This window comes from Mustelus asterias, chromosome 22 (genome assembly GCF_964213995.1).
Source record: "Mustelus asterias chromosome 22, sMusAst1.hap1.1, whole genome shotgun sequence".
Lineage (NCBI taxonomy): Eukaryota > Metazoa > Chordata > Chondrichthyes > Carcharhiniformes > Triakidae > Mustelus > Mustelus asterias.
In genome coordinates, this window is record NC_135822.1 from 30,723,971 (window position 1) to 30,751,823 (window position 27,853).

The 27,853-nt window shown below is 47.6% G+C and overlaps 1 protein-coding gene across 2 annotated transcripts in view; it reads left to right on the forward strand.

Annotated features, from left to right (window-relative positions):
• The window catches only part of p3h1 (prolyl 3-hydroxylase 1), a 52,831-nt gene that overhangs the window by 8,586 nt on the left and 16,392 nt on the right, over window positions 1-27,853 (forward strand). For both annotated transcript variants that reach the window (XM_078239075.1, XM_078239076.1), the window contains 10 exons: window positions 4,998-5,150; window positions 7,320-7,509; window positions 10,762-10,893; window positions 11,919-12,058; window positions 13,474-13,563; window positions 14,261-14,313; window positions 16,211-16,332; window positions 18,883-19,010; window positions 23,746-23,841; window positions 26,970-27,120. In XM_078239075.1, coding sequence (XP_078095201.1) covers window positions 4,998-5,150; window positions 7,320-7,509; window positions 10,762-10,893; window positions 11,919-12,058; window positions 13,474-13,563; window positions 14,261-14,313; window positions 16,211-16,332; window positions 18,883-19,010; window positions 23,746-23,841; window positions 26,970-27,120 — 1,255 coding nt within the window. The remainder of the gene's footprint in view (window positions 1-4,997; window positions 5,151-7,319; window positions 7,510-10,761; window positions 10,894-11,918; window positions 12,059-13,473; window positions 13,564-14,260; window positions 14,314-16,210; window positions 16,333-18,882; window positions 19,011-23,745; window positions 23,842-26,969; window positions 27,121-27,853) is intronic.

Genomic DNA, 27,853 nt, shown 5'->3' on the forward strand with positions numbered 1-27,853 from the left:
CCACCATAGAGAAAGCAAGCATGGGGGAGAATTTTAGGGAGGGAATTCCAGAGCTTACACCAAGGCAGCTGCAGCACCATCACCAGTGGTGGAGCAAAGAAAATCAGACTTGTGCAAGACGCCAGAATTGGAGGAACACAGAGGTCTTGGAGAGTTGTAGCCAGTGCAGACACGATGGACCAAATGGCCTCCTTCTGCACCATAACAATTCTGTGATTCTGTGGTTATAAGGAGTGGAGGAGGTGACAGTAATATGGGATTCACTATACGGGACTTAGATTGTTAAGGTGTCTGTGGAAGTTAAGTGATGAATTGCTACCGAATGTTCTGATCAACTGATTGCCCCTGTAAAAGCTTTCTCCTTAATAACAATGATGTGTAGCATTTAGACAGAGCTGTGCCATCTGGCAATGTGGTGTTCCCTTCCTGCTCGGAGAATCCGAGGGGTTGGAAGCACTATATTTGGTGCACAGCTCATTGGGTTCACTGTTCACCTGATAGAAATGCTACCCCAGCTATAAGGCATCTAAAGCATTGGGAAGCAGCCTGAATTATAAACCTGGGCAATCGACTCCACACAATCTCCACTCTTTGTGTGAAGTATTTAGATTGAAACTATCTGTTCACCTTCTCTGGCCTGAGGCGGGGTCCTTGCCACCAGTTACAGAGTTTGCTACAGGTCGGGACAGGCTTGAGATCGAACAATAATCTTACCAAGATTCCCGATCTATATCAGGACTGTATTCTGATAGTCCTGACTATCTATAGTCCTGACTGGATGAGATTCCAGACTGCTGCACGCAACACTGTCATCAGTCTGGGCCCTGCTAATGATTAGATTCATGTATAAACTTGTCCCCTAGTCACTCTGCTTGCATTGAAGTTTAAATGACCAAATTCTCACTGGTTGGGTGTAAAGTGATTAGCCTGTCATTCTCTGAGTACTGAAATTCCTGCCCCCAAACCCTTCTGCCTCCTCACTACCCTCCCCACCTTTCACAGAATCACAAAATACTACATTGCAGAAGAGGTCCTTCGGCCCATCGAGTCTGCACTGACACATGGAAGGTCCTGACCTGCCCACCTAATCCCACTTGCCAGCACTTGGCCCATAGCCTTGAATGTTATGATGTGCCAAGTGCCCATCCAGGTACTTTTTAAAGGGTGTGAGGCATCCCACCTCCACCACCCTCCCAGGCAGCGCATTCCAGACCATCACCACCCTCTGGATAAAAAGGTTTTTCCTCACATCCCCCCGAACCTCCTGCCACTCACCTTGAACTTGTGTCCCCTCGTAACTGACCCTTCAATTGAGGGGAACAGCTGCACCCCATCCATCCTGTCCATGCCCCTCATAATCTTGGACACCTCAACAGGCTGCTCCTCAGTCTTTAAAAGGCCACAATCTCGACCAAGCCTTCAATCATCTTTTTTTACTCAGCCACACGACAGCCTGTATGGGCTGAATGGGCCGAATGGCCACTTAAAAAGAAATCATAGAAACCCTACAGTGCAGAAGGAGGCCATTCGGCCCATCGAGTCTGCACCGACCACAATCCCACCCAGGCCCTACCCCCACATATTTACCCGCTAATCCCTCTAACCTACGCATCTCAGGACTCTAAGGGGCAATTTTTAACCTGGCCAATCAACCTAACCCGCACATCTTTGGACTGTGGGAGAAAACCAGAGCACCCGGAGGAAACCCACGCAGACACGAGGAGAACGTGCAAACTCTACACAGACAGTGACCCGAGCCGGGAATCGAACCCAGGACCCTGGAGCTGTGAAGCAGCCGTGCTAACCACTGTGCTACCGTGCCGCCCACTACTGTTCTCCGCTGTAATCCCTCTTCCTTTTTCCTCTGTGTTGGGGCTTGGAGCTTTCGATGTTAACAGTCCTATAGAATGGCAAATTGTTCTTTCCGTGTATCTCGGAAGATTTAATTAATCCTCTGTTTCTTAGACATCACCTGGAGCGTGAGACTAACTTTCACGTTATAATCCTATTTTCTCCTCTCCCCTCCTGCTCTTGGGTAACCTTCCAAGCCATATTCCAACTGGCTATTGATTATTCATTAAGATAAAGGCAAAATACAGCGGTGTGGATGTTGGAATCTGAAACAAAAACAGAAAATGCTGGGGAAACTCAGCAGGTCTGACAGCATCCGTGGAGATAGAATAAAACCAGCGTTTTGAATTGGGATGATCCTTCGTCAGCTCTGACGAAGGGTCATCCCGACTCGAAACATTGGCTATTATTCATTTGTTGTCTATGAGGTAAAGTTGGACAAGCTGGGCTTGTTTTCCACTGGAGTTTAGAAGAGTGAGGGGTGACTTGATTGAAGTATATCAGATCCTGAATGGTATTGACAAGGAGGATGTGGAAAGGATGTTTCCTCTTGTGGGTGAGTCCAGAACTAGGGGGCGCTGTTTTAAAACGAGGGGTTGCCCTTATTGGGCAGAGGTGAGGAGAATTTTTTCTCTCTGAGGGTTGAGTGGCTTTGGAACTCTGCCTCAGGAGTGGTGGAAGTGGGGTCACTGAATATTTTTAAGGCAGAGGTAGACAGATTCTTGTTAGGTGATGGAATCAAAGATTACCAGGGGCCTAGATGGGAATATGGAATTCAAAAGACCATCTTAGGGATGGGATTTACGACCATTTAGAAAGATGCGGATTAATCCGGGATAGTCAGCACAGATTCGTGAAGGGCAAGTCGTGCCTCACAAATTTGATTGAATTTTTTGAGGAGGTAACTAAGTGTGTTGATGAAGGTAGGGCAGTTGATGTCATATACATGGATTTTAGTAAGGCGTTTGATAAGGTCCCCCATGGTCGGCTTATGATGAAAGTAAGGAGGTGTGGGATAGAGGGAAAGTTGGCCGATTGGATAGGTAACTGGCTATCTGATCGAAGACAGAGGGTGGTGGTGGATGGAAAATTTTCAGACTGGAGGCAGGTTGCTAGCGGAGTGCCACAGGGATCAGTGCTTGGTCCTCTGCTCTTTGTGATTTTTATTAATGACTTAGAGGAGGGGGCTGAAGGGTGGATCAGTAAATTTGCTGATGACACCAAGATTGGTGGAGTAGTGGATGAGGTGGAGGGCTGTTGTAGGCTGCAAAGAGACATAGATAGGATGCAAAGCTGGGCTGAAAAATGGCAAATGGAGTTTAACCCTGATAAATGTGAGGTGATTGATTTTGGTAGGACTAATTTAAATGTGGATTACAGGGTCAAAGGTAGGGTTCTGAAGACTGTGGAGGAACAGAGAGATCTTGGGGTCCATATCCACAGATCTCTAAAGGTTGCCACTCAAGTGGATAGAGCTGTGAAGAAGGCCTATGGTGTGTTAGCTTTTATTAACAGGGGGTTGGAGTTTAAGAGCCATGGGGTTATGCTGCAACTGTACAGGACCTTGGTGAGACCACATTTGGAATATTGTGTGCAGTTCTGGTCACCTCACTATAAGAAGGATGTGGAAGCGCTGGAAAGAATGCAGAGGAGATTTACCAGGATGCTGTCTGGTGTGGAGGGTAGGTCTTATGAGGAAAGGTTGAGGGAGCTCGGGCTGTTCTCTCTGGAGCAGAGGAGACTGAGGGGAGACTTAATAGAGGTTTATAAAATGATGAAGGGGATAGATAGAGTGAACGTTCAAAGACTATTTCCTCGGGTGGATGGAGCTATTACAAGGGGGCATAACTATAGGTTTCATGGTGGGAGGTATAGGAAGGATATCAGAGGTAGGTTCTTTACGCAGAGAGTGGTTGGGGTGTGGAATGGACTGCCTGCAGTGATAGTGGAGTCAGACACTTTAGGAACATTTAAGCGGTTATTGGATAGGCACATGGAGCACACCAGGATGATAGGGAGTGCGATAGCTTGATCTTGGTTTCAGATAAAGCTCGGCACAACATCATGGGCCGAAGGGCCTGTTCTGTGCTGTACTGTTCTATTCTATGTACTATCTTATTGAATGGCAGAGCAGGCTCAAGGCGATGAAAGGCCTATTTCTGCTGAGTATTGTCTGGGGATAGAACCTGTTACCTCGCTTGTCTATACAACTCATCTACTCAATGGTTAAAATGAGCCATGAACTGGATAAATGAGTTTAAAAATTGTAAAAAACAACGAAGGCTGTGTAGAGGGGAGCATTGGACAATCCTTGATTTCCCAACGTCCAGCTTCACTCATTTTAATGAGTAGAAAATTTGTGTCAAAAGGTTTTTTCTCTCTCCCTTCCCACTAGCAGGTGTCTATAGTTGTTGACAAAGGCATTTTGAATAAAATTACATCCTCGTTTGATTTGCAAAAAAAAGCTGAGGGAAATGTAAAATAAAGACAAAAAGTTACACGCCAGATCAATCAACATCAGAGATGGATGGAAGTTTTCATTTGATTCTTTCCCTTCTCTTCTCCCCTACTTTTCTGCATTGCTGAATATATCTGGAACTAAATCCAGCCCAAAACTTGCCCGAGACGCCATACATCACAAGGGGGCCTCAATAGGTTGTCAAACGGTAAGGGGCATCTTAGCCGAACTCAAGACGGTTCTTGCCAGATGTTCGCGCTCAGCAGGAGTCGTTGGACAGGAATCAAGGACCTGTGGCAGATGTTTCCCCGTCAGTAGTCCAGGGACGCTGCGGCCAATTGTAGGAGGTGGGCTGTGAGTTTGGAATATTGTCTGCTGGAGGGCATCTCTCGAGGATGCTCCAGTTTCCTCCCACAGTCCAAAGATGTGTAGGTTAGGTGGACTGGCCGTGCTAAATTGTCCCTTAGTGTCAGTGGGATTAGCAGGGTAAATGGCGGGCTACGGATAGAATGGGATTGTTGTCAATGCAGGCTCGATGGGCCAAATAGCCTCCTTCTGCACTGTAGAAGTTCTAATGTTCTCTGATTCTTACTAGATTTGCTGTGGTCCTTCCTACATTTTCTACACCCCTCATTATGTCCTTACGATGGCGTGGGAAATATACCCCCATGTTCTGTTTCTGTTACAGATTAAGAAGCTGGACAAGGCAGTGGCCGCTGCTCACACCTTCTACGTGGTGAATCCCGATCACTTGGAGATGAGACAGAACCTGGAGTATTACCGGCTAATGGCTGGCGTGAAGGATTCAGACTTTAAGGATCTGGAAGCCAAACCCCACATGGTAACGACTCACTAAATGGCAAAGCGTCCAACCCCAGGCTGGATACAGGGAGTGTCGTGCTGATAGTTATGTATGGGTTACTAGAACTAGGGGGCATGGCCTCAAAATAAGGGGGAGCAGATTTAGGACTGAGTTGAGGAGGAACTTCTTCACCCAAAAGATTGTAACTCTGTGGAATTCGCTGCCCAGTGAAGCAGTTGAGACTACCTTGTTAAATGTTTTTAAGGCAAGCATAGATAAATTTTTGAACAGTAAAGGGATTAAGGGTTATGGTGAGCGGGCGGGTAAGTGGAGCTGAGTCCACGAAAAAATCAGCCATGATCTTATTGAATGGCGGAGCAGGCTCGAGGGGCCAGATGGCCTTCTCCTGCTCCTAGTTCTTATGTTCACATTTCATTGGACCAGGCTAATAATCAAGCAGACAATAGTTTAGAATCATACTTGATGTTTTGAGAATTTGAACTTAGTTTTAAAAATCTGGTGAAAGTGACCAGAAAGATGTTGGAATCTTGCTAAAACACTAACTGGCTCACTGATGACCTTTAGGGAGGAGAATTTGCTCTCCTTACCCTAGTCTGGCCTAGTGTTTGCACCAGACCTATCTCAAAGTGATTGATTCTTAACAGCCCTATGAAACATCCCAGCAAACCACTCGGTTGTATCAAACTGCTGCTTGCCAGGATGCATGGAAAGTTTCACCACCACCATCCCAAGAGCAACCAGGACTGGGCAGTAAATGCCAACCTTGCCAGTGGTAGCCACATCCTGAGCATGATTGAACAAAGTAAAATCCTGGGATAATTCCACATCAACCATGGTATAACCTATTTGACTGAAGTTGCATATTTCATAATCACCAAAATTGCAGTATGGATTAGAACAAAGAATAGTACAGCAGAGGAACAGGCCCTTCAGCCCACAATCTTGTGCCGAACATGACACCAAATTAAGCTAATCCCTTCTGCCTGCCCTTGGTCTATATCCCTCTATTCCTTGCATATTCATGTGCTTATCTAATAGTCCCTTAAACGCTCCTATCACATCTGCTTCCACCACCACCCCTGGCAGCGCATTCCTCTCTGTTCCTCTGCATCTACCACTCTCTGTGTAAAAAAAACTTGCCCCTCACGTCTTCTTTGAACTTTCCCCCCTCACCTTAAGTGCATGCCCCTCGTATTAGACATTTCAACTGTGGATATTAGACATTCCAACTCTGCTTTGTATGGTGCGTTTGTGTTGGCTACGACCTGTATTAAATGACCCTTTTATAGTAGAGTGTTGCAGTGTAAACAAGACATAGAACATAGAACATTACAGCGCAGTACAGGCCCTTCGGCCCTCGATGTTGCGCTGACCAGTGAAACCAATCTAAAGCCCATCTAACCTACACTATTCCAATATCATCCATATGTTTATCCAACGACCATTTAAATGCCCTTAATGTTGACGGGTCCACTACTGCTGCAGGCAGGGCATTCCACACCCTTACTACTCTCTGAGTAAAGAACCTACTTCTGACATCTGTCCTATATCTATCACCCATCAATTTAAAGCTATGTCCCCTCGTGCCAGCTATCACCATCCGAGGAAAAAGGCTCTCACTATCCACCCTATCTAATCCTCTGATCATCTTGTATGCCTCTGTTAAGTCACCTCTTAACCTTCTTCTCTCTAACGAAAACAACCTCAAGTCCCTCAGCCTTTCCTCATAAGACCTTCCCACCATACCAGGCAACATCCTAGTAAATCTCCTCTGCACCCTTTCCAATGCTTCCACATCCATGATAGTTTATCTGTACTGATAGCCTGTACATCCTTCACCGACAGAATGGGATGCAGGGAGGGTGGGAATGGGATGGGGAAGGTGGATATCCTGCAGCCAAAAATTCAAACATGCCTTGGGGACATGCATGTGGGGTTGCGAAGGTGGAGATTCTTCAACATCAGATGTGTTGCTCTGAACTCTGGAAAGCTAGTGGCATTTGCTACAAATAAACCTGTTGGACTTTAACCTGGTGTTGTGAGATTTATTACTGTGTTTACCCCAGTCCAACGCCGGCATCTCCACATCATGACTGCAATGTGGAGGTCAGATGTGGGAACTCTAAGGCAGGTATTGTGTGTGGTTCACATTGCGTGGCTAGTCTGTTTTATTGCCTTGTTTTTCAGGAAGCTTTCCGCACAGGGGTCCGACTTTACACAGGCGAACAGTTTGAGCCGGCTCTTGAGTACTTAGAAAATGCATTGGTGGAATATTTCAAGGCCTACACGGAGTGCCGTGCTCTGTGCGAGGGTCCGTACAACTTTGATGGCTACAGTTACATGGAATACAATGCGGACCTCTTCCAGGCTATAACAGGTAACTCTTTCACTTGTGAAATCAAAACGGTCCAGGGATCTTTCATCAGCCATTTCCATGGTGGTTCATAAGATAGCACCTGTACCTCTCAGTCAGGTGATTGTGGATTCTAGACCTTGGGCGGCAAGGTGGTACAGTGGTTAGCATTGCTGGCTCACAGTGCCAGGGATCCAGGTTCAATTCCGGCCTCGGGTGACTGTCTGTGTGGAGTCTGCACATTCTCCCCGTGTCTATGTGGGTTTCTTCCAGGTGCTCCGGTTTCCTCCCACACTCCAAAGATGTGTAGGTTGATTGGCCATGCTAAATTGACCCTGAGGGCCTGATTTTACCATTTTGAGTCTAAGTGCCGAATCTGGGCATCAGATAAATCCGAGCCTGGAATCCTCTTTCCAGAGCGCCCATACGCGTTTTGTCGGCTCCGATCTGATTCGCGCTGTGGGCGGGGCTTAGCGCTGCTGGACCGATTGGAGCTCTGAACTGCGCATGCGCAGTTCGAAAAAAAATCCGAAGCAGCGCGCCCGGGCAGGGAGAAAAAGAGGCAGAGGGGGCGGCTCTCTGACCCAGATCATCTGGTGGGGGGGAAAGGGGGGAGAGGGGGCGGGACCCAGATCACCCTCTTGTGGGGGGGAGGGTGGGAGGAGGAGGAGAGGGGGTGTGACGGGTCCATCTGGCTCACCAAGTCAGTTACAATACTGCGTTCAGCATCTACTGAACCATCTTGGATACAAAGGATAATGGCATTAGGGTTCTGCATGTAAGCCTTGCTTATGCTAAAAATTATATCCTTGGTGTCGGCAGCCATTCCTGGTGTTTCAGTACTGATAACACCAGGAAGATCGACCAGTACCATTCATTATCCTTTGTATCCAAGATGGTTCAGTAGATGCTGAACGCAGTATTGTAACTGACTTGGTGAGCCAGATGGACCCACAAGGCAGAAGGACCATCTTTGTGTTGACCAAAGTGGATCTAGCTGAGGAACATACAGCTTATCTTGCTGACGGATGGATGGTGGAGGGAGACCAGCGATCGAGGTAGGTTGGGGGTGCGCTCTGCCAAGGGGGGCCTGCCTCCCAGGGAGGTCTGATCCCGGGGTGGGGGGGGGGGGCCTGCCTCCCAGGGGGGTCTGATCCCGGGGTGGGGGGGGGGTCTGCTGGTGGGGGGCCTGCCTCCCAGGGGGGTCCGATCCCGGGGGGGTGGGGTCTGCCGGGGGGCCTGCCTCCCAGGGGGGTCTGATCCGGAGTGGGGATGTGTGTCTGCCGGGGTGGTTAGCGGAGGGGGGGGGGGTCCGCGAAGGATGGTCGAGGAGGATGGTGACTTCACAAGGGCAGAGGGGGCTTCGGAGGTTCCCCTGCAGAATAGAAATCCGCTTCGGACTTTTATTCTGCAGGTCGCTAAAAGCGCGGATGCGGAACGGGCCAGAAGACGGTAAAGTGGGATTTGGCGGTAGGGTTGGGCGCGCGGTTCATTAAGTCGATTTAAATGCATGCTAATGCATTTAAATCATCGGGCCGCCCGATTCGGGCACGGGCCGGACCCACACCTGAATCGGGTGTCGGTAAAGCCGCGATCTGCTCAGAATCGGGTGCAGATCGCGGTATAGGCCCGACGCCCAACTTTACCGCGATTTTGGGCACCAAGTTTTGGTAAAATCGGGCCCTTAGTGTCAGGAGGATTAGCAGGGTAAATGCATGGGGTTATGGGGATAGGGCCTGGGTAGGATCGTTGTCGGTGCAGGCTTGATGGGCTGAATGGCCTCCTCCTGCACTGTAGGGATTGTATGATTTTCTCCAGAGATAAGAGCAGCAAAATCTAGGTTAATTCTCCAACGCCCTACTGAGGGAGTGCTGCGCTGTTGCTGGTGCCTTTCAGCTGAAATGCTAGACTGAGGTCTTAGTTTGCTCCCAGGAGAGTACGAATGATCCCAATGGCATTGTTTCAAAGAAATCAGTGTGTGTTTTAGCTAATATGTATCCCTCAGACATCATCACCTGGGGGATAGATATTAGCTAAAAAATTTATCTGCCCACTATCACATTGCTGTTAGTGGGATCTTGCTGTGCAGAATTGTGTCATCACCCAAACTAAAAATTGTACACTAATCCATTGGCGTGGTGGGAGTGTGGCTGGATAACAATCACACATGGAACCCAAGTTCAATTTTTCCTTTACAGTCCACACCACTGGTATGGATTATAACACCTCAGGATTCGGCAGATGGAGATCTTCTAACTGAGTGCGGGGCGTAGCCTGAATCTTGGATCATCTTGGTCTATGTGGCTGAGTTCCACTTACCAACTGAGGCACTGGGCAGTCCAAGGGCAGCATGGTGGCACAGTCGTTAGCACTGCTGCCTCACAGTGCCAGGGACCGAGGTTCGATTCCGGCCTTGGGTGACTGTGTGGAGTTTGCACCTTCTCCTAATGTTTCCATGGGTTTCCTCCGGCCGCTCTGGTTTCATCCCACAGTCCAAAGATGTGCAGGTTACGTGGATTGACCATGATAAATTGCCCCGTAGTGTCCCAAGATATATAGGTTTCGGGGATTAGTGGGGTAAAATACATGGGGTTATGGGGATAGAGCCTAGGTAAGAGTCGGTACTGACTTGATGGGCCGAATAGCCTCATTCTGCACTGCAGGGATTTTATGAAAATCACTTTTAGAGTCAAAAGCTCAAGAGAGATATGCTCGCAGAGTTGGTATGTAAAATCTTATATCATGGTGTACCATTAATGGGGTGTGGGCTAGTTTTTATTTAAAACATTCCTGGGATATGGGCATCGTTGGCTGGGCCAGCATTTATTGTCCATCCCTAATTGCCCGTGAGAAGGTGGCAATGAGCTGTCATCTTGTACCGCTGCAGTTGCTGAGGTGTAGGTACACCCACGGTGCTGTTAGGGAGGGAGTTCCAGGATTTTGACCCAGGAACAGTGACGGAACGGTGATGTATTTCCAAGTGTTGCTAACTATTATCAACTTTACAGCATGGGCCTCAACTCAGACACGACTCCAAAGTTGTCACTCGTCACTCCTGCGTCAGATGCCAGTCAAATGCGATGCCATTGCTAATAGAATAGATTAACATGGGCACTGGGGGCGTTGACCACAGCTTCTTGTATAAAATTGGATCAAATCTCCTTGGAGATTGATGAGAGATGTGTGAATGTGGCTGGAGCCATATTCAGGTTTTTATATACTTGGATTGGTGCGTTGCAGTGTGATGTGTCCATCTTACTTGCCATCTGCTTTCAGATCACTATATTCAGGTGCTGAACTGCAAACAGAACTGTGTGACAGAGTTGGCCAGTCGACCTGACAGAGAAACACCCATCGATGACTTCCTCCCTGCCCATTTTGACTACCTTCAATTCGCTTATTACAATTGTGAGTGTGTCTTGTGTTCTTAAAGGGGTGGGTGTCACCTCGCTAGCAGGCCAAGGGAAGGGGAGGGGGTTATGTTTTTGGCAAGTTGGATTCCAGAATGTGCAAAATGGTTCAGTTTGCGCTGTGAGCTGGAAGGTTTTCACACAGGATGGTGAGTGACTTGGAGGGGAACTTCCAGGTGGTGGGGTTCCCACGTACCTGCTGCTCCTGTCCTTCTAGATGGTAGTGGTCATGCATTTGGAAGGCGCTGAATAAAAAACCTAGATGCATTCCCGCAGTGCATCTCGTAGATGGTACACGCGGCTTCCAGTGTTGGTTGGAGGTGGAGGGATTGAATATTTGTGGAAGGCGTAGCAATCAAACGGGCTTCTTTGTCCTGGATGGTGTTGAGCTTCTTGAGTGTTGTTGGAGTTGCACCCATCCAGGCCAGTGGAGACTATTCCATCGCACTCCCGACCTTACTGAATGTGTTTTGTGGATAATGAGATATATTTAAAAAGGAAAGAATTACAAGTCTTTGGTCAAAGAACAGAAAAGTGGAAATAACTGGATCACTCTTTCCAACAACTAGTACTGGCAAGTTGAACCAAATAGCCTCTTCTTGTGAAGTAATTGGTACCAATTTGAAAAATATTTGAGTTTACCAGCTTAATATTCAACAACAGATTTGAGCGGAATTTTCCTGTCCCGCCCGCCGCGGGAATCGTAGCGGGCGGGGGTGGGGTGGGGTTGGGGGGGGGGGGGGGGGGCGGATGGGGCGGGTGAGACCATGCAAAGGTACATTGACCGCAGGCCAGATTTTCCAGTCTTGAGGCAAGCGGGGATGGAAAATCCTGCCCACAGAGTAAAAGTTGGCCTGACCGTATTTGAGAAGCACAATTGGAAGGTGATAAAAGATTACCTTCTCTGTTGGCAGCTGGACCATTGAGTGAAAAATAAAACAGGGTTTGTTGAGTTTCTCTTTCATTAAACTACACATTCTGGGGGCTCAGATCTTAACTACTTCATCTTCATTCTAATTTCAGCTGGAAACTACCCCAAGGCCATCGAATGTGCCAAGACCTATTTGCTTTTCTATCCGAGTGATGAAGTAATGATCCAGAACCTGCAGTATTACCAGGCAGTACTGGGAGAAGAACAGGCCAAATCCCTCAGTCACAGAGAGGTACACCTACTCCAGATACGGAGGCTTCAATATCATTCCTCGTTTCCATCCAGTTCAAATATTCTTCTCAATAACAAATAAAGACCAGCATTGAGATAGTGCCCTTCACAGGGTAGCACAGTGGTACAGTGGTTAGCATTGCTGCCTCACAGCGCCAGGGACCCGGGTTCAATTCTCAGCCTTAGGTCACTGTCTGTGTGGAGTTTGCACATTCTCCTCGTGTCTGCGTGGGTTTCCTCCGGGTGCTCCGGTTTCCTCCCACACTCCAAAGATGTGCAGGTTAGGTGGATTGGCCATGCTAAATTGCCCCTTAGTGTCCCAAGATATGTAGGTTAGGGGGATTAGTGGGGTAAATACTTGGGGTTACAGGGAACAGGTATGGGTGGGATTTCTCCTTAGTGACAGGGGGATTATGTGGGGTTACAAGGATAGGGTCTGGGTGGGATTGTTGTCAGTGTAGACTCGATGGGCCAAATGGCCTCCTTCTGCACTGTAGGTATTCTATGATTCTACAACTGCAGAATGCCCAGAGGGCCTTATAGCCCAACCTGTACTTTTGAAAAGTAGGCTGGAATTTTCCAGGCCCTCATGCCGGTGGCATCTTCCTCCGATGTGAACAGAGATTTCACTGGCTCACCGGCAATATAGGGAGTTGGAAGTGTGTTGGTAATTTTGAGTCCTCTGGAATAGAGTAGGAGCCTTTACATACCATAGCACAGAAATTACAACATCTAGCTCAGACCGTCCAGCGCAACTCATCAATGTTGGTATTTATCTCCCACTGAACCATTAATCCTAATTTCATGTATTCACTCTATTCCCCATTCCCTTACCCTCTTGTCGTCTGGTGTAACGTGGGCAGGAGGTTGGCAGGAAAGGGGGACAATGTCACCCCACCCCACCCACCACCACCACTTCTGCCAGTTTCTGCAAGACAGGTGCCAGTGTCTCAGTGGCAGCTGGTATCCTGAGTAAGATCAGACAAGGAAGACTGTGTGGGAGCAATGGGTCCCTTCCCCACTCTGGTGTGGTGCAGCCTAGCAAGGCATCTGGACCTCCCCCCTCCCCCACCATCTGCCCCCACTCACCCCAAAGAGGGCAACATTTAAAAATAACATTTCCAGATTGGTTCTCAAGTTGTAGGCAGCTTTGGAGAGTGTATGAGTGTGTGGGTGATGGGGGCTCGGTACAGGCAGGTCCTGGCACAGAAGGTAAGCAGAGAGGTCAAAGAGCCCCTTAACATGGTATTTCCACCAGCTAGCCTAGTGCAAGTATGGGGATCTTCCAGTGACCCCCCCCTCCAGGAATCGGAGGTGTGCAGAGCCATTTTGGGATCTTTCTGTGCTGTGTGAGTGGTGCTATTGGAAGTAGCTGTGGTTTATCTGACAGTGCTGAATTCCAATCTTTCCCCACAGCCTATCCAGAGATACATCAACAACTCGTTGCTGGAGAAAGAGCTGCTTTATTTTGCCAACGAAATCTTTGGCGTCACCTTCATCGACCCGGTGAGTGTGGAGTCAGCCGGCTGAGCGTTACCTCAGGGGAAACAATAAGGATGTTCAGTTTGATTTGCAGAGCAATTGCAAATGGTTCCTGTTGTCTTCTGAATGTTGGCAGCGGGGCTGCCTCTGAAAACACTCTGCTGCACAGGGCCCATGTTTAGACACCGAGGGCGCTTCAGTTGGTCAATCCTGTGTTCATCGAGTGGAATGATGTTAGCACTGGATCACGGAGACCTCAGCACCCGGAGTCAGCGCCAAGCCATACAGGTCTGGTGTTTCGCAGTTAGGTCCCGAGTAAAACTCTGCTTAGCCCCAACCTCAGAAAAACACCCATTTCACCAGAGGCATCTTAAAGTTTAAAGTTGATTTATTAATGCCACAACTAGGCTTACGGTAACACTGCAATGAAATTACTGTGAAAATCCCCTAGTCGGCACATTCCTGCACTGCAGGTGTACCCACATTAGTTGGACTGCGCTGGTCCAAGAAGGCAGCTCACCACCACCTTTGCAGGGGTAATTAAGGAGGAGCAGCATAATGCTGACCCGGCCAGCGATGCTCATGTTCCATGGAAGAACAAGAGACTGGAGCAATGTGCAATGGTATGCTGATCTGATATCACCCATATCAAACCAATGCCCACAATGACCCCAAGGTTTCCAATAGTAAGTGACTGATGAACTTTCTCCTGCTTTTTCAGGACAAGTGGACGCCTGAGGACGTGATGCCTGTTAAACTCAAAGAGAAGCAAAAGTAAGATTCAAAGCCTCGCCCCGAGACTGGTTGAAGTCGGTTATTAAGCAGCGGAGGCTGAGGGGAGATATGATTGAAGTCTATAAAATTATGAGAGGAATAGATAGGGTTGACAGTCAGAATATATCTCCCAGAGTTGAAATGTCTAATACTAGGGGACATGCACTTAAGGTGAGAGGGGGAAAGTTCAAAGGAGATGTGAGAGGCACGTTTTTTTACACAGAGAGCGGTAGGTGTCTGGAACGTGCTGCCAGGGATGGTGGTGGAGGCAGATACGATAGGGACATTTAAGGGACTTTTAGATAAGATGTCCAAAGATGTGCGGGTTAGGTTGATTGGCTATGCTAAAATTGCCCCTTAGTGTCCTGAGATGTATAGGTTAGAGGGATTAGCGGGTAAATATATATATGGGGGTAGGGCCTGAGTGGGAATATGGTCGGTGCAGACTCGATGGGCCAAATGGTCTCTTTCTGCACTGTAGGGTTTCTATGATTCTATGATTCTATGATAAGCACATGAACATGCAAGGAATAGAGGGATATGGACCAAGGGCAGGCAGAAGGGAATAGTTTAATTTGGCATCATGTTCGGCACAACATTGTGGGCCGAAGGGCCTGTTCCTGTGCAGTACTGTTCTATGTTCTGTGTTCTAAGATTAGGCCAGGAATCCCAGTTGATTTAATTGAGATGACTGTGACAGCTTGCGTCCAGTCAGTTTGCTCCTCTTCTCTCACACAGTCCTCATCAATCTGTCATCTCTCCTGTGTCCCTCCGTCCATCACCCATATCTTTTTGCCTCCTGGGCCGTCACACTGTCAGCTTCAGTGACTCTCCCTGGTAACTGACGCTAGCAGTGGGTGCAGGAGAGCTCAGCGTTTGGTGGAGGGAGCTGGTTGATAAAGAAGTCATTTTGACGAGGTGGTTCTTTATCTGACATTCGACCATATCTGGAAAAAAAGTAGATTAAAATACCAAAATAAAAAAATCTTGGGAGAAAAACACCATCTAAATTGATTATAAAAATCAAGCAGAGAAACTGTGACTAGAGAAGTTTGGAAGGATTAAGATTTATGTGTCTGGTGGACCGGGAGGCTGTGGGTTCCTGAATGGGGGGAAGTGACAAAGTGATTCCTCTTCTCTCCATTGTGCACTGTGAGGAACTCACTGTCTGAGTTTGATTGGGAGAGGGACCCGGTTCCGGAATCTACTGGGATCTGGTTCCGTGACCGGTGTCACTGTTTGGTTCACATTGTTATTCAGACCCCTCTGTACTGACTTACAGATACACGGATAGGAAGGCCCTATTTTCAGTCCCTTGCCTGAACTAACTTAGGCTGAGGCCTGATTTCAGCCAGGTTGTTAATAAGTGTAATAAATCCCTGGAGGCAGAAGTCTCTTCACCAAAATCCCTTTATTTACAAGTCTGATCACAGCACACAGAGTGCTTTCAGTTCACAGTCTACACTAGGAGTCCCAGAGGAACTGACACTCCTGGTTAAATACAAAGCAAGAGGCTCCCCGATTGCCCTATCAATTTGGCTCTTAATCAGAGAGTTCATATTCTAACAGGCCCACCTCAATTGCCTGATTAATTGCCTCATTACAGTGACACTTGCCAATCCCTGGGCTGGAGACTGGGGGAAGGGGGGTAAAAACCAGCCTGGCCTCCAGTGGTTTCTGAGTGAGCAAGTGTATGGACATTAGGTTGGAAAAGTGCAAGGCCCAATGACAATGTCCGAACCTCAACCTCGAATAGGCAAACTCAATGTGAAGGCTCCAGTGTGAAAATCGAAGCTACCGCAATGTGAGATACTATCCCCAGGAGAAACTTTCAACTTTTAAAAAATTTGTTCCTTCACACGCCCTTCTTTTAAAAGAAACACAATCTTTGACACAGGGCGGAGCGAGAGACTGCAGCTCGGATAAGTGAGGAAATTGGAAACCTGATGAAAGAGATTGAGCATCTGGTCGATGAGAAGACTAAAGAATCGACGGAGATTGTGAAGATGGTGAAAGAGGGTAAGATGGCGAGAGAGGAGGTTGCTGTTTATGGAGCAGGGATGCAGATGCGAGGGCGATGCTACCATGCCTGGGTGACGTTTTCTTCAAACAAAGATTTAATTGTCCCACATCAAAACCATTTTTAGAAACTGCTCCTTTCTCTCTGCCTTGCCAAGACCCTCTCCTCCACTCCCCTTCCCTACCACCACCTCCACCTCCCTTTCCCTATCCCTGCCACTACGCCAGCCTCCATTCGCCCTACCCGGCCCCCACATCGCCTCCCTCCCCCTACCGTGCCAAGACCCCAGCTCTATTCCCCCTTCCTTATCACAACCCCCACCTTTGTGCCCCCTTCCTCAGAGAAATTTATAAAATTCTAACAGGATTAGACAGGGTCGATTCAGAAAGAATGTTCCCGATGGTGGGGGAAGTCCAGAACTAGGTGGTCACAGTTTGAGGATAAGGGGTAAACCTTTTAGAACTGAGGTGAGGAGAAATTTCTTCACCCAGAGAATGGTGAATGTGTGGAATTCACTACCACAGAAAGTAGTTGAAGCCAAAATGTTGTCTGATTTCAAGAAGAAATTAGCTATAGCTCTTGGGCGAAAGGGATCAAGGGATATGGGAGGAGGGGGGATCAGGATATTGAATTCGATAATCAGCCAAGTTCAAAATGAATGGCGGAGCAGGCTCGAAGGGCCAAATGGCCTACTCCTGCTTCTAGTTTCTATGTTTCCCTATCAGCAGCCCCCCTTGTTCCCTCTTCCCTATCACCACCATCCCATTTAATCCCCTCCATTTCCTCTCTGATGCTGGTTGATGTTCAGGTCCATGGATTCGAACAGTCCTCAGGCATCCCTCTCAAGTGGCACTTCTTCATTCTGTGATACTGAATGAACGTCAGCATTGTAGGACTACGGAGGGCACTGCATCAGTACCTGATCCCATTGCCGAGATCAACCCGCACGGATGTGACTGTAGTCCAGAGTAAGGGTAGTTTTATGGTCCCGTGCTTCTAACAGAGGGCCATGCTGTCGAGGTGTGTGGGTCTGAGAATTGGTGCTACAATGTGATGAAACTCTCTAGGTATTTAACTTAGTAGTGCTCTTACCTCAGAGTGAGAAAGCTCACAAGTACAATCCTCTCTCCAGAGTGTATATCCTAAGCTGATGCTGTGTGCAAAGTACCGAGGGAGTGCTGCACTGTCCCCAGATGAGATGTTAAACCAAGATCCCACCTGCTCCCACAAATGGATGCAATAAGATTTCAAGACACTAATTTGAAGACGGAAGATCCCCCTGGATTTCTGAGCAATACTTATTCCTCAACCAGTATTAGTAAACAGTTTAATTGGTAGCTGAACCCGTTGCTCTTTATGGGATCTTGCTGTGTGTAAATTTGCTCTCCTGTTCCTCAACATTACGACAGCGACTATCGCCGGAACTCTACCGCCCGGCCCGGCACAGAATCGGAACGGGCGAGGGTCCGACAACGGAGATCTCCATTGACTTCGGGCGGGAATTTCCGGTCTCACTCGAACGTGGCTGTAAAATCCCGTCTAGACTTCCAAACAGTTGCCAGTGAAGTGCCGTTCGACAAACTGAACTCATGAAAGGCACCAAACGAATATTTGTCTTTCGTGTCAGCAGTGCCAATGAAGCAGTTAGATGCTAGTTCAATCCATAATTCCCTGCAGGTTGAATTCCTGCTCCGATATTCCCAGACTAAGAGTGGGAAAGCAGCAAAAACCCCTTCATCAATCCTGTTTTCTGTTGTTTCCCAATGGGTAAAGTTTCTTACTGTATCTTTCCGTCTTTTATCTCAGACTCATTGTAGTTCTGGGAGCATGAGGCCATGGAATCTGCCCTGAAATGGTAAACCTGAGGGTTTTAATGCAGACTTGGTGTTGGAAGTCCACCTGCTGCACATTTACGCATTAAAGATCAGCAGAAAACAGGACTGAAGGGGGGGCTTCTACTCTTCCTGGTACAGGTCTGGGAATATAGGATCAGGAACTCATCTCGCAGGGAATTATCATAGAATCATAGAATCCCTACACTGCAGAAGGAGGCCATTCAGCCCATCAAGTCTGCACCAACCACATTCCCACCCAGTCCCTCTCCCCATAACTCCACATATTTACCCTGCTAATCCCCCTAACATTAAGGGGCGGGCAATTTAGCACGGCCAATCAACCTAACCCACACATCTTTGGACTAAGGGAGGGAACTGGATCACCCGGAGGAAACCCACGCAAACATGGGGAGAACGTACAAACTCCACATGGACTGTCGCTCAAGGCCGGAATTGAACCCGGGTCCCTGGCGCTGTGAGGCAACAGCGCTAACCACTGTGCCGCCATGGATTGAATTAATGCCTACCTGCTTCATATGTACTATGAGTGCTGGGGGGAGTGGGGGCTATCATGCAATCTTACTGTCAACAGTAGTTCCTGAAGCCTTTTTCCCATGATGTGACCCCCTAACCCCCACCCTCCCCGGCCCGACACAGCTCCTCATCCTAGTATTGTAGATCTAAATCTTCCTGAACTCCTTTGTCCTGCTCCAGGGGGCCCCTTACTATACAATGAAGTCAACGTTTTAATGAATGCGAAGCTTTTGAATGGAACTCAGAGGGTGGTGCTCGATGGAGTGATCACTGACAAGGAATGTGAGGAACTGCGTTATCTCTCCAATGTGAGTACCCTCCAACAACACCCTGTCCTTTCACTGTCATGTGCTTGACATCTGTGTGAATGGTCTTGAATTATTCTTGAACACTCTGATGTCCATCAGAGCAGAGGGGATTTTGTGTTAGCCACAGAGATTTAACAGGGGAGAATGTATTTGAAGCAATACAAGGAGCAAGGTGTAAGTCACTGGTGATTCAATTCGGTCTGCCCTTTTGGGTAGAAAGCAAAGATTGATCTGGACACAAACTCCCAAGTTTTTACCTTCCAGCCAGTGTCATCCTGCACAGGAGATGTTCCCAAAATGTCATCTTCTTCTCCAAGCTCAGGATGGGTCTGGCTTCAGCTCAGTTTTGGAAGCTCCGTACCTGTCCTGACCTCAGAGCTGCCTACCTGTAACTCAATCCCTAACAGCACTGTGGGTCCACCTACACCTCACAGACTGCAATGGTTCAAGGAGGTATTTCACCAACTCCTTCTCAAGGGTAATTAGGGATGGGCAGTGATTCTGGTTTGCCTGTGAGACACATATCCTTTGAATATATAGATATAAACCTGACGTGGCCTGGGAGTGATAACTACCTCCCTACCTGTCCCTGCTGAGGAGTGAGGACCTTTTACCTTATCCAGCCTAGGAGTGACAACTCCTTACCTGCCCCAATCTAGGAGTAACAACTCTTACCTGTCTCAGTCTAGGAGTGACAACTCCTTACCTGTCTCAGCCTAGGAGTGACAGCTCCTTACTCAACCCAACCTAGGAGTGACAGCTCCTTACCCAACCCAACCTAGGAGCGACAGCTCCTTACTCAACCCAACCTGTGAGTGACAGCTCCTTACTTGACCCAACCTAGGAGTGACAGCTCCTTATTCAACCCAACCTAGGAGTGACAGCTCCTTACTCGACCCAACCTGTGAGTGACAGCTCCTTACTTGACCCAACCTAGGAGTGACTGCTCCTTATTCAACCCAACCTGTGAGTGACAGCTCCTTATTCAACCCAACCTAGGAGTGACAGCTCCTTACTTGACCCAACCTGTGAGTGACAGCTCCTTACTCAACTCAACCTAGGAGTGACAGCTCCTTATTCAACCCAACCTAGGAGTGACAGCTCCTTACTCAACCCAACCTGCGAGTGACAGCTCCTTACTTGACCCAACCTGTGAATGACAGCTCCTTACTCAACCCAACCTAGGAGTGACAGCTCCTTATTCAACCCAACCTAGGAGTGACAGCTTCTTACACGGCCCTACCTAGGAAAGACAGCTCCTTACTCAACCCAGCCTAGGAGTGACAGCTCCCTACTGTACCTGGCCTATGAGTGACCGTTTTGGCCCACAGGTGACAGCATTCTACCTGAGCCGGCCTCGGTTTATCAGCTACCTGCCTGACCACCTAAACCAAGTGAAGTAACCAGTTCCATATTAAGAATAATGAAATCAATGGAAGGTAGAAGTTGCCATGGGAATAATCCTTTTAATTGTTGCGGAAAACTCCACAGAGTAAGCTGCGTCAGAGATTGCCAATGACAGCAGAGGGGGCAAGTAACAGAAGGGGAATCCTCTGGTTGGGGAGCTAGGGAGGTGGTCAAAATGCAAATTTCAAACAAGGAAACAAATTGTGGGTGAGATACGTCAAAGAAATCTTTATGGATCAGAGTTGCCAACTGATGCGCGTTATCATACACGAGGCTTGATGCTCAGGAAATAAAGGCTTTTATTTGCTGTAACAAGGCAGCTACCAATTATATACACGATCCCAGACTGAGGGGTCCCAGCCAGAGCAGGGACCTTTATACCTCTCCCAGGAGGCGGAGCCCGACTGGGATGTACCACAATACTACAATACAAAGGTGTAACAACCCCACCCTAACCCCAACAGCAACAAGTAGAACAACCCATCCCTAACCCAACAGCAACATATATACATACTTGTAGTACTGGCCAGACCCTGGCTCAGTACTATCCAGTGGGAACCAACGATGGTTCACCACACCAACCCTCCAGGATTATCCCAGAGTCTCCAGGCATTCAGGACTGATCTACTCAACACTCGTGTGAGCAAAACTCAGGATAAAAATCTTTGGGATGTGAAAAATAAATTGTTTTTCTCTCATTTTCTTGCAAAACTTCTGTTTGTTGGTATTGGTTCTAAAAGATACGCTAGATGGGGAAAAAATAGAGACTGTTTGCCCCAGGGAGGGCATTTAGAGGCAGGAGGCTTTATAATGTAAACTCCAGGAATGAACCCAGTCAGAGTTGGCAACCTTATTCTGGAGGATGGGGACTACAGAGGAACATTTTTATCCCTACTTTATTCATAACATTTGGAAAGGTGCATTACATAAAATATGTGGTACTATAAGGTGCCTCACTACACTTACAATTACAGGCTATTTTTTAAAAATTCATTCATGGGACTTGGTTATCGCTGGCTGGCCAGCATATATTGCCCATTCCTAGTTTCCCGAGGGCAGTTGGGAGTCAAACACATTGCTGTGGCTCTGGAGTCACACGTAGGCCAGACCAGGTAAGGTCGGCAGATTTCCTTCCCTAAAGGACATTAGTGAACCAGATGGGTTTTTTCCGACAATCGACAATGGTTTCATGGTCATCAGTAGATTCTTAATTCCAGATATTTTTTCTGCCGTGGCGGGATTCGAACCCAGGTCCCCAGAACATTAGCTGAGTTTCAGGATTAATAGTTTACTGATAATACCACTGGGCCATCGCCTCCCTGATTATATTGACAATTTTCATTTCATGTCAACCATTCATAGAAAGAATCATAGAAACCCTACAGTGCAGAAAGAGGCCATTTGGCCCATCGAGTCTGCACCGACCACAATCCCACCCTAGCCCTACCCCATATCTCTACATATTTACCCGCCAATCCCTCTAACCTACCCATTTCAGGACACTAAGGAGTAATTTTAGCACGGCCAATCAACCTAACCCACACATCTTTGGAGTGTGGGAGGAAACCGGAGCACCCGGAGGAAACCCACACAGACACGAGGAGAATGTGCAAACTCCACACAGACAGTGACCCGAGCCGGGAATCGAACCCAGGTCCCTGGAGCTGTGAAGCAGCAGTGCTAACCACTGTGCTACCGCACCGTCCACGGTAGCACAGTGGTTAGCCTGAGGGATTCTGCAAGGTCTTCAGCCCCTTGGTGTACCAAGGAGGGCCTTGCACTGTGGCTTTCCCCTCTCTGTGGCAGCTGCCACAAACCTTAGCGCATCCCTCAGCACTCAGCCCTGGATCTCGGAATGTGCCAGTCTGCAACATTTGGCCATTAACAGCTCTGTCCAGTAAGAGACTGGCAAGTTTCGGGCAGATCAAAGGGCGTCCTTCACCAAGCTGATGTTCCTCGGGGGGCAGTTGATGCCAGGAGGAAAGATGGCAGGAGGAAAGATGGCAGGAGGAAGGTTGGAGAAGTTGATGAGAAAAGTCAATTTCCCACCTGCCTCAGCTCGAGTGCAGCCAATGACTGCTAACCCCCTGCCCCAAGCACAGAGCCAGGTTCAATTTAAACATGGATGGCTGGATTCTTACAGAGTCGGGAAGACTATGAACCTTTAACAATGGCGTGTAGGACCCCAACCCCATTCCCACCTCCCCTCGTTTTCATCAGCGCGAGATAATGGTGTGGACTGGTGCAGGTTGCTAGCCACGCCCTGCACCCCAACCTGATTGGCTCCATTACAAAGATAGGCATCTCCGAGCCCTCTGCAATTTTCATAGAGTTGGACCAGATTTTCAACAAGTCATAGTTCACAGCCCCCCACAGATGATGTGAACCATAGTCTAGATGGGACAACATTTTGAAAGGCAAGTTCAAAAGGTCTTACCTTTGCCCCCCATCAACTTATGCCCCTCCACCCACCCCTTGTAGCCTCCATGCCAACCTGTGCATCTCCACCCACCTCTCATAGCCTCCATGCCAACCTGTGCATCTCCACCCACCTCTCATAGCCTCCATGCCAACCTGTGCACTGTCAGCCATCTCGAAGGCCCCTCATACCTTCCATGCCAATTTCATGCCCATTTATCCACTATACACTCTGTACGGAGCCACAGAACCCTACAGTAACAATAGCATGTATGAAAAACCTTAAAAGAAAATCCTGCATTCCTAAACATTGCTCTTACTATCGCCCTATAGGAGTGTCAATCATCAAGACTCTTTAAAGTATCATTAGCAGAGACTACAAATTACAGAAGTTCCGCCTGTGCTGGCTCTCCCTCCTGATAAGAAGTTTAACAATTTACCCCAGTCCAACGCCGGCATCTCCACATCATGTCTTCCTCCTAAGGCAGTGCGCCAAGCTGGGAAACTTCCCGACTCCCGCTATGCTCTTGGAAGGTGAAAATCCAACCCGTAGTATGACAACTTCAATGTTGTTCAAATGCTCCAGTTGTTCCTTTCAATAGTTTGAGGTGGTGTGCAAGGCGTAAATATTGTGAAGTACAAAGTGTGAGACTTGTGTGGGACAGACCCGTTCATCATAGCTGAGATAACCGCAATACTCACCTGGGAATTCGCTTTCAGACTGGAGGAGGATTACAAGTGTGGATATTTTCATCCAAATAAAAAATAATAATCATATTTTGAGTGAAAGTAGGCAGTACAGATAGGTTCCAAGTGCTAATTTAACTTGCTGTAGAGATAACAATCTTGCTCAGGGCTATCTACTCCTGACTATTTTTCTACCCTTAACTTTCCAACCCTGGATTTCCAGGCAGCTGCTTCAGCAGGTGATGGTTACCAAGGGAAACCCTCTCCACATACACCAAATGAGCGATTCCAGGGAGTGACAGTCCTTAAATCATTAAAGGTGAGTGATTAGCGCAACCTCGAGTGTACATTGGCACAGTCTGATCTTTTCCCCTGTCTCGTGTCTGGGCTATGCTTCCACCTCGCACTCATCTCCTTTCATTCCTCCTTGAGTTGGGAGTTCCTATTCCTTTTCTTCAATCTCTATCCCATGCCTCTGTTTCAGCCTCTAGTTTAAAGCAATTTTGTTATTCACGGCCTTTGTCTTTTCTCTCCACTGTCCAACAGGCTAATGTTCTGTCTAGTTTTAGACCCCCAAACTGCAGTGATGATGTTGGGAATGGCATTAAACACAAAATTAGAGATGCATGCGATAAGAGAATGTCGGTGATCATGGGTGATTTTAATCTGCACGAAGATTGGGCAAATCAAATTAGCCACAACACTGTAAAGGAGGAATTCCTGGACCAGGCTGATTCCGGGGATGGCAGGACAGATGTATGAGGGGAAATTGACTAGGTTAGGATTGTTTTCGCTGGAGTTCAAATTCATGAGGGGGGGATCTCATAGAGACTTATAAAATTCTAACAGGACTAGACAGGGTTGATGCAGAGAGGATGTTCCCGATGGTGGGGGAGTCCAGAACTAAAGGGTCACAGTCTGAAGATTCGGGGTAGACCATTTAGGACGGAAATGAGGAGGCATTTCTTCACCCAAAGAGTGGTGAGTCTGTGGAATTCATTAACACAGGAAGTAGTTGATGTCAAAACATTGAATGTATTGAAGGGGCGGCTGGATATAGCACTTGGGGCGAATGGGATCAAAGGTTATGGGGAGAAAGCAGAATTAGACTATTGAGTTGGACGATCAGCCATGATCGTGAGGCTCGAAGGGCCGAATGGCCTCCTCCTGCTCCTATCTTCTATGTTTCTATGGTTTTGTTTAAATATTGTACTATTGTTATTCACTTCCAACATTTCACTTGAAGCATTGAGTGGCCTAGTTCTTGTGTCGAAGATGGATATCCAACTTTAGCTACCACCAATTGTTACAATTCAGGTTCTCTCCCAGCATTTCCTATTCGTCTTTACAACAATAACATTTTCTGTAGGCAGATCCCTTGACCCTGATGTCCTCAAGACTACGGCCTTATGCATGCTGGAAGTGGAAAAGTGTGAACCCATGGTTGTACACATGTTGATGCAAAAGCAAAAATAAGCATCATACAATCAGACTGTGTCATTCAGGCTAACAGTCAAATTTATTTACACAGTATGTAGTTATACAGAAGTAAACTTGTACAATGAGTAGCCAATAGCTGATTCACCCCAATATTTAAACTGCTTCAAAGCAACTAATAAGTATTTGTAGCATAATAGAGGAGGCTGAGGGGAGACTTAATAGAGGTTTATAAAATGATGAAGGGGATAGATAGAGTGAACGTTCAAAGACTATTTCCTCGGGTGGATGGAGCTATTACAAGGGGGCATAACTATAGGGTTCGTGGTGGGAGATACAGGAAGGATATCAGAGGTAGGTTCTTTACGCAGAGAGTGGTTGGGGTGTGGAATGGACTGCCTGCAGTGATAGTGGAGTCAGACACTTTAGGAACATTTAAGCGGTTATTGGATAGGCACATGGAGCACACCAGGATGATAGGGAGTGGGATAGCTTGATCTTGGTTTCAGATAAAGCTCGGCACAACATCGTGGGCCGAAGGGCCTGTTCTGTGCTGTACTGTTCTATGTTCTATGTATAATAGTACAAAATGTGACTATTGCTGAAAAAAGAGACATGCTGTTGAAACTTTATGTCTCACACTCATCAGGACAGACACAAGAATGCCAAATTTCAAAGGAAGCAACAATTTATACTGCAGGAGAAAAGGGTGCTAATTGGTTGGCATACTTTTTAATGAAAAATCCAAAATTGCCATAGTTCCCTTGTTTTTAACTTATCGTCTGACAAACATAATGTGAGCGCTGTATCTCACAAGCCCTTCTTACTACCACAGCTTGGAAGTAAGGAAGTGTTGCTACAACTGTATAGGGCATCAGTGAGACCGCATCTGGTGTATTGTGCACAGTTTTGATCCCCTTACTTGAGGAAGGATTTAAATGCGTGCAAGGTGGTTCAGAGAAGGTTCACTAGATTGATTCCAGGGATGAAGGACTTGTCTTACGAAAAGAGATTGAGCAGTTTAGACCTATACTCTCTGGAGTTTAAAAGAATAAGAGGAGATCTAATAGAGGTATATAAGATGCTAAAGGTGATTGACAGGGTAGACATAGAGTGGATGTTTCCCCTTGTTGGACATTCTAGAACGAGAGGCCATAGTTTTAGGCTAAGGGGTGGCAGATTTAAAACAGAAATGAGGAGGAATTGCTTCACCCAAAGGATGGTGAATTTGTGGAGTTCTCTACGTCAGAGTGCAGTGGACGCTGGAACACGAAACAACTTTAAGATCGGTTTTTAATTAGAAGCAGGATGAAAGGCTATGGGGAGCGGACAGGATGGTGGAAGTGAGGCTGAGATGAGATCAGCCACGGTCGTGTTGAGTGGCAGAGCAGGTTCGAGGGGCTGAATGGCCTACTCCTGCTCCTAGTTCATATGTTCATACAGTGAATTGAAGGCACAAGGAAATACAGCAGCATTTATATAACATATTGAATACCAAGGGGAATAAAGTTCAATTGATGAATTAAAATTTTTGATCAATTTATTTGCTGTCATTCAATCATTCCCGAACCTATTATTTGTGCCCATTCCGGCGTTCCATGTCACTTTGTGGTGGATTTTCTGCCGTGCATGAGGCATGTTTTGAATTGAATTAGGGGCGGCACGGTGGTTAGCACTGCTGCCTCACAGCGTCAGGAACCCGGGTTCAATTCCCGGCTTGGGTCACTGTCTGTGTGGAGTCTGCACGTTCTCCCCGTGTCCACGTGGGTTTCCTCCGGGTGCTCCAGCTTCCTCCCACAGTGTGAAAGACGTGCTGGTTAGGTGCATTGGCTATGCTAAATTCTCCCTCAGTGTACCCGAACAGACGCCGGAGTGTGGGTGACTGGGGGATTTTCACAGTAACTTCATTGCAGTGTTAATGTAAACCTACTTGTGTCATTAATAAATAAAACAATTGCTGGACACCGTTTGCCTTCTGTGTTTTCTTTACAACCATGTGTTCTCCGACAGCTCAGTCAGCAAGGCAGAGTTCCGCTTAAAACATCCAAGCTGTTTTACGATATGAGCGAGAAAGTCCGACGGATCCTCGAGTCGTACTTCCGATTGGAAACTCCACTCCACTTCTCCTACACACACCTCGTCTGTCGGACCGCAGTGGAAGGTGATGATCTTTCCTCAGCTTTGCCGTGAGAGCAAGTCTTCTTGCTGACCATGAACGTGTTTGCGGTTTATAGCGTGTGACAATATGCAGGAGGGATTTGCCATGATTCATCCTTTCCCTGGATGGAGTTCATAAGGGCGGGTCCCACAGAGAGGGGACCTAATCTGCCTCGGACAAGTACACTGAAAGAAGCAGTGAGTGATGCACAAGGTTGGGCGCAGAAAGGGTATTTACATTGTAGGAGGGGTATGTATACGCTGTATGTATGTATTCCCTGGCAGTGAAGGTATCCGGTTATCGTCGGTTTCCATCGGTGGAGCGAGCCAGTAAAATCGCACGAGAACCGGGAAATCAGGATCGCGCCCGATTCCTCGCCTCTTTCGATCTTACCGGCACCGGATATCTGGCGTGATCACCCTCTAGCACATTTCCGGGGAGAGGCTGAATATACTATTCAAATTTATTCTAATCTTCATTTCCATGTGCTTAGCCAGCCCGGGATGCTATTGTCCAGGCTCACTTGCCTTTGTGGCCTCGCCGGGAGAGGTTCTCTCCAGCGAGGAAAACACCTGGTTCCCAGCAACTGGGAACAGTTGTGTTGGCCTCGCCGGTAGTACCAGAGGCCATTGAGGCCCTCCTGGGGTGGTCGAAGGCAAGGAGTGGGTGCCCTTTGGGCAGTGCCAGCCTGGCACCTTGGCACTGCCAGCAATAACTCTTTTTGCTGCTGGAACAA